This window comes from Corvus moneduloides, chromosome W (genome assembly GCF_009650955.1).
Source record: "Corvus moneduloides isolate bCorMon1 chromosome W, bCorMon1.pri, whole genome shotgun sequence".
In the NCBI taxonomy this organism is placed as follows: Eukaryota; Metazoa; Chordata; class Aves; order Passeriformes; family Corvidae; genus Corvus; species Corvus moneduloides.
Window position 1 is genome coordinate 616,349 of NC_045510.1, and position 7,320 is coordinate 623,668.

At 36.3% G+C, this 7,320-nt stretch overlaps 1 protein-coding gene across 1 annotated transcript in view; it reads left to right on the forward strand.

The window, feature by feature from the left end:
- LOC116437442 (guanine nucleotide-binding protein G(q) subunit alpha) overlaps positions 1–6,995 on the forward strand; it is a 217,225-nt gene extending 210,230 nt beyond the window's left edge. Inside the window, exons 6-7 of the mRNA XM_032095085.1 lie at positions 1,587–1,740; positions 6,805–6,995. Coding sequence (XP_031950976.1) covers positions 1,587–1,740; positions 6,805–6,995 — 345 coding nt within the window. The remainder of the gene's footprint in view (positions 1–1,586; positions 1,741–6,804) is intronic.
- The last annotated feature ends 325 nt before the right edge of the window (positions 6,996–7,320 follow it).

Below are 7,320 nucleotides of genomic sequence, written 5' to 3' on the forward strand. Positions count from 1 at the left end.
CAAAGGCACTTATATAGTATACCAGCTTGTTAACTCTTAAGTGGCTTAAAACTTATCAAAGCAAATTTCTGCTTCTACATAATTGGACTTAGATTGGCAAGCTTCTACAGTTGTTATGATTAAAAGAATTCAGAGTTCACCCTCCTCCCTCTGGGTCTTATCTCCACAGCTGTACCTTCTCAAAACTCCCTTCTTGTTCCCAGCCCTGTTTTTCACACAGGGATTTTCTCATGGAGAGTTTTTCTCACACAGGCCTTTTGCTTGCAGGCTCTTTCTACAGTTCTTTTATTGATCCCATAATTCTATCAATGATCCATGTCCCTGATTCTTTAATAATTTCCCAACAATTTATTTAATTATTTTACAAACTCTTTTATAGACTTTTTTCTTCATAGTCTAATTGGACCAAGGATCAGCCACCCTTTGGGGTGATTGGCTAAAATCCTAAAACATCCATTGTCAAAATATTTTTCTACTATACCATAAACAAGACTTTTCAAGGTTGCAGGTGGCTTGGTTGTTTATATACTTTGCTACCTCTTCTGTGAGAGAGAAAAGTCTCTCACGGACTTGGAAAATAGCAAGAAAATCCTTGCTAGCAGCATTTTTGTATCTACAGGCATATGGTCTAGTTTACACATTAATTCAGACAGAGGCATCTCTCACTAATCATATCATAATAGCCTGTTTGGTGGTGAAACTCTTGTTTTCAGGAGGCATCTCCTAAAAAAAGCTTCCATAGTAGCTAATCAGGCCTGCCTTAGAGTTTTCAAATAATAAAGAAGTAGAGTTAATTCCTGGTTTCGAACTCAATTTGTTCTGATTCTGTATTGCCTACATCGTGTCAGCCTAACAGTTCTTCAGAATTGTATCGAACCACACAGAATTTTACAGTGTCAGGAAGCCCTTGCAAACAGAACTGTATGCTTCACTTATTTAAATTTCCACTGTCATGCAAAATGCTTTGCAGGAGCAATTTAGCAAGGCTTAAGTAAAGGCTCACTCGATGTTAGAAACAAATTTACCATTTGTAAGATTTTATGTCATAAGCCTTTGATTTGGGCAAATATTGTCAGGTTATCAATGAGTAAATTCTAAATTTACCTGGAACTATTTTAATGCTGATCTCTTTCAAAAAATTAAGGATTACTTGCATTTAAAGTTCAGTAAACTCATATAAAATAAATAAGGTTCTTGAAACTTGGTTATTATGTCTTGTTGTACATTTATCTCTACCTTGAACCACATGCATTTCAGTACCCATGAATTTGTTGGCTGATCATAACTGTGTATAGTCAGTATTTACAACAGTACCTGTTATAGGTATCGTGTCCATGACCTATGTTCTAAAGAATAATTATGCTTGAGTCATTGAGTTTGCAAAAGGAAACTGCCTGCATATTTAATATACCACATACCTATGAATTGTAAATGAATCAGTTAAATCTTACATTTTGGTAAGAAGATGGAAAATGTGAAATGGATATATTTATCAACTAAAATGGAATTGCATTGATTGATTTAAAAAAAAAATTAAATTATTTTCACAACTGCATAAATGTATCTCTTTTTTTTCTAAATTCCAGAATCGAATGGAAGAAAGCAAAGCACTCTTTAGGACAATTATCACATATCCATGGTTCCAGAATTCTTCGGTCATTCTGTTCTTAAATAAAAAAGATCTCTTAGAAGAGAAAATTATGTACTCCCATTTAGTTGATTATTTCCCAGAGTATGATGGTAAGTATATTGCCACCAGAGCTCATGCCCCATTTAAACTGCAGTAATGACCAAATGTAATAGTGTTGCACATGTTTTGCTTAGAGGTTCTTAGGACAAAGATAATCACCCATTCTTCATTAAACCCATTTTCTTCTTTACAAATTGTACTAAGTACACCAAATGGTTAGTTTGTAGTTGAATGACTTGCTGGTAGTGGTTTTTTAAAAATGAAGTGAAAATGAAAAAAATTTTTTAAAATAACAATTTTTCATGCTTCAAATTTTTAAAGTCACTAAAGTCTTGTGTAACTTTCTAGATTGCTAGGATTTCATCTTATACCTTCATTAATAGTGGACAAGATGGCAGTACCTTTCATGTGAAATTATTGATTCTAGATGAGTAACATCATATTAGCAATGGACCTTATTCTGTCCTTGTTCATAAGTTGGGGTGAGGATTTGAACTGAAGTATAAAGCTAAAATTATATAAAAATGCATTTCTCATTCTATTCAGTCTCACATAGTCTTTTTTTTTTTTTTTTTAATTGTGTTTGTGTTTTGTTGTTTTTTTAAGGCTGGAAATCTGAAGATAAGTGTCATAAATTCTCTGTGGGTCTCAGATAAACCAGTATCACTTCTCCCACCCTTTTATTGTACCATTTCTTCTTTGTTTCCATTATTTTAATTTTATGTTACTTATATGAAATTTAATGTGCTTGTCCCAGAAAACATGTGGAACAAACAGCTGCTTCTAAAGAAGTTGTACTTTGAGAAAGTTCTCCTGAGGTGAAAACCTAGGTATTCAAAGGTAACTGAGTGGAGGCTTTGGTAACAAAGAAAAAAATCAAATTCATATAATAACATCTCTTTTGTCACACCAGAGAGTGAAAAGCAGATTCAAAAGCTACAAAAAAAAGATTAAATCTCTCATTTTCAAAACTAGATAGTGATAGAAGGAAAAAGTTTCATGTTTTTCCTGTTTGAGAGGAAAGGATGTGTTCACAGTGAACAGCCTGCAGGATCAGGCCATACTTATTTATGAATCAGTGTAAGTTTAGTTTGATAGTACTAAACAGAAGAGAATTGACAGTTGAATAGAATATATTCTTATCTTTTCATGTTAGAAGTGTGACAGGTGCCTTAGATGACATCCTGCAAGTGAGAAGGCTGTATGGGCCCTTTTGTTATGATCACTTAAGTGGAGATACACCTGTGTTAAATGCTTGTCCAGAAAAACCAGACAAAATTCATACACAAGAGTTGATGTTGGAAGGGAACTCTGAAGATGATCAAGTCCAACCCCCCTGCTCAAACAAGGTCATTAGTGCCTGCTTCACAGGTATATGTCCAGATGGCTTTTGAATATCTCCAAGGAGGGAGACCCTACAACCTTTTTGGGCAACCTGTCCTAATGTTCAGTCACCCTCACAGTAAAAAAGGGGTTTCTGATGTTCAAATGGAAACTCCTGTGTTTCTTCTTGTTCTGTAACTGGGCACCACCAACAAGAGCCTGGCTTCATCTTCTTTGCATCCTTCTTTCAGGTATTTGTACACATTGATAAGATCTCCGTCTAAGCCTTCTCTTCTCTAGGTTAAACAGTCCCAGGTTTCTCAGCCTTTCATCCAGTCCTTTAATCATCTTTGTGGCCTTTGGCTGGACTTTTTCCAGTATGTCCTTGTCTTCTTGTACTGAGGAGCCCAGAACTGGACACAGAACTCCAGGTGTGGTCTCATCAGTGCTGATTAGAGGGGAACGATCATGTCCCTTGACCTGCTGGCAACATTCCTCCTAATGCAGCCCAGGATACCATTTGCCTTCTTTGTGTCAAGGGCACATTGGTGGCTCATGTTCAACCTAGTATCCACCAGGACGTTTCATGGTGTGGAATATCCCTTTGGCTACTTCAGGTCAGTTGTCCCAGCTGTGCTTCCTCCCAGCTTCTTGTGCACTTCCTCACTGGCAGAGCATGAGACAATGAAAAGCCCTTGACTCAGGGTAAGCACTGCTCAGCAGCAATGAAAACATCAGTGTTATCAGCATCATCCTCATACTAAATCTAAAACACAGCACTGTACCAGTGTAGTGGTTTTACCTTGGCTGGATGCCAGGTGTCCACCAAGCTGCTCTATCACTCTTCTTCCCAGCGGGACAGGGCACAGAAAATAAGATGGAAAACAACTAGTAGGTTGAGATAAAGCAGTTTACTAAAGCAAAAAAAGAAAAGTGAAAGTCTGAGCACACATAAGCAAAAGGAAAAGTTAATCTCTACTTCCCATCAGAGAGTGATGTTCAGCCACTTCCCAGGAAGCAGGGCTTCAGCACGCGTAGCAGTTGCTCCAGAAGACAAACGTAGAATAATGAATGCTCCCCCGTTCCTCCTCTCTCCCTTAGCTTTTATATCTGAACTGACATCATATGGTATGGAATATCCCTTTGGTTAATTTGGTCAGCTGGCTGGGTTGTGTCCCCTCCCAGGATCTTGCCCACTCACAGCCCCTTGATGAGGGTAAGGAATGTTAGAGGGACAGGGCTGCTCAGCAGTAGCCAAAACACTGGTGTGTTATCAACACCCTTCCAGCTACCAATGCAAAGCAAAACACTGTGAGGGCTGCTAAGGAAAAATGAACTCTATCTCTGTCAGACACAATACAACCAGCTACTAAGAAGAAAATTAATTCTATCCCAGTCAAAACCAAGACAGTTGCAAAGTCTTTGGTTTGCGTAGGTCTCTGTGTGTCCCTCTCTGCTGTTCCAACACCCTGTTTGGAGATGTTGAAGACGGACACATTTGGAGAACTCATCAGAATTAGGTATTTTTCAGCTGGATCACTTTTCCCATGTGGGTAGTACAATGGAGAAAGTAGCATAGGGATGAGAAATGGTAAGCAGGATGGCAAACTGGACTGATTAAACTAAGCAGTTGTACTGCACAGTATGTCATAACAACATTGGATGAGAGACTATGTGCTCAAGTGTCAGAGTATCACATGAAGATATGCTTTCACAGATCATACTAAAAGACCAACTCAAAGACTGGAATGAAGTGCTGGGAGTGAGGAAAAAGACAAAAAGTGGCCATGTTTGGGAAGGAAAGAATTAAAAAATATCTATCTGTGGGAGCACACTCCCCTCCAGAGTCTTCAAAGAAAATAAATGATGACAATTACCAAGCTAATGTAGCCAAGCTAAATTGTAGTGCTTTTTATACGGGACTTGACTATCATATACAGCAACCCTTTTAAGACTGCTAAAAAGGGAGCTAAAGACAAGAAACCTACTGATTTGTGTTATAATTCTTTTCCAAGATTATTTAGATTGTAACCATTTAGCATTGTAAATCTAGCATTGGTTCATTCCCTTTTTCTAAATACCTTAGATGGCAAACTTTCTTTTTAATCTCAGTTTTCCGTACTTGAATTCCAGTCAGAAAAAAATTAAATTACATTATAATAACCACACACGTTATTAGGCAAGCAAAATTTGGATATGGGCTTTGAATAGTGCAGTAGATTTTAAAAGAGGGACAAACCTGCGTGTGCCTACCCACTGTAAAACTGTTTAACAAAATTCTAGGAAGTTGATAAAAACAATAAATGGCTTATTTTGAAGAAATCATTGTCTTTGAAAGTGTTTGAGTCTCTTTTGCAAATATTTATACTTCTTAAGAGTAAAAAAAAATTAGTAAGGATATTAATTTTGCTGCTGTTTCTATAGAATATGTGATGAAGCTAAAGGCTAGAATCTGTTGCGTTTAGAAATTTTAAAAATTTTGAAGTCCTCTTTGTCTTAGTTCAGAGAAATTATTATGTTTACATGTCCTTCTCTACATATCAGAAAATGTGTAGTCTGTGTATGTCTATATATGCACATACATATTCATGTGCATACAAGATACTGTAGAATCATGTTCTCCTTCCACAAGGCTTTGCAACCAATAGATATCAGAAAGTATTTTATCTTTTGTGATTCCATTGTTACCTAATTTGTGCATTTATCCAAATTAGAAATGTTTATTTTTTTATTTAAATATTAAAAATAAGTTTTATTGTGCAGTCATTGAAAGTTATGTGGGCACAAGCTAACTCCCTAAGTACAGATTTCATAACTATTGAAGGACAGAACTATATAACAGCTGAGCGCTGGTATTTATATTGTCATATAACAAGAACAGGACTAATGAGGAGATAGGAGGAAGAGGCACAGCAAACATACATGTTCTGTAGAAACCCACATTGCAGAAACAGGACAACAATGGAATAATGGCCTTTGAAAATTGCACTGGAACAGTATATGTATATACAGTATAGGAAAAAATAACTTGTGTCTAATGTTCCTACTTCTGTGCTACTCTTTTGTCTGTGAACATGAACCAATCCTCACTCCTATATATTGGAAGTCGTTATTTTGCCTTCTGCCTTATGCAAAGCAGACTATGCAGTTTGGTTACATAGACTTTGTGTTCTGAGAATTACAGACTTTGTTTAAATTTAATAGAATTGTTATATATAATTTAGAAAATTGATTTGTTAGAACATTAAGTTTTGCAATTGAACAACTTCAACTAGAAAGCATGTATATTTTACTATCACTAAAGTAAATTAAATTCTGTTGGGGACAGTGTCAGATCAGTTTAAGATGTAACTTGGTTATGCTACATTTTAAAAGAATGTACTTAAGTATAGTTTAAATACAGTAGACTGAAAATGGGCCAAATCTATTAATTTTTAATATATTTATGAGTATAAAGCAACTAATTCTTCTGTTGTTCATTTCGTGGGGTCATCAAGTTCATCTCTCCTTTTTTAACACCTTATGGAAGAAAGAGGATAGTCAGCACAAAAAGAACAGCTCTTCTATGATCAACTTCTGGAATTTCCTTCAATTTTTATTTTTTAATGGTTCCTACTGGGAAAAAATAGTATATGGTAGTATTTGTTAGTAGAATTTTTCCCTTCCTCTCTTATACAAGGATCACAGACTGAGTCTTTCTTCTGTTTTCTGCTCCTGAGGTTCCTCTCCTAAATAAGCTCAAATGCTGAATTGACTTTAGGAGAAACTGACTTTTTCTTCTTAATTATCAGGACCACAACGGGATGCACAAGCGGCACGAGAGTTCATCTTGAAGATGTTTGTAGACCTGAATCCAGACAGTGACAAAATTATCTACTCCCACTTCACTTGTGCTACAGACACAGAGAATATACGCTTTGTCTTTGCTGCTGTTAAGGACACGATTCTACAGTTAAACCTGAAGGAGTACAACCTGGTCTAACTGTGCCTAAGAGGCCCTCCAAGACCACCTTTGCGTGACTGAAGATGCATAAGAGGGACTGTATTATCTGTGAAAACAAATTGCATAATACTAATTTATTGCTGGCCTGCACTCTGTGAATGTTCACAGTGTTTTAGTTAATATTACGATTTTATTTAAACTATATGGAGGAAAACCAAAAGATGCTGAAGTACATTCACAGTACATTTTCTTATTTTTAGGCAAAATCTTGTGACTCAGTGGGTTCTAAATTCTCAGTCATACAAAGGATAACAAGTTTTTGCTATTGAAGCAAAATCAAGCTGGTTTCCTCTTTCCTGGACCC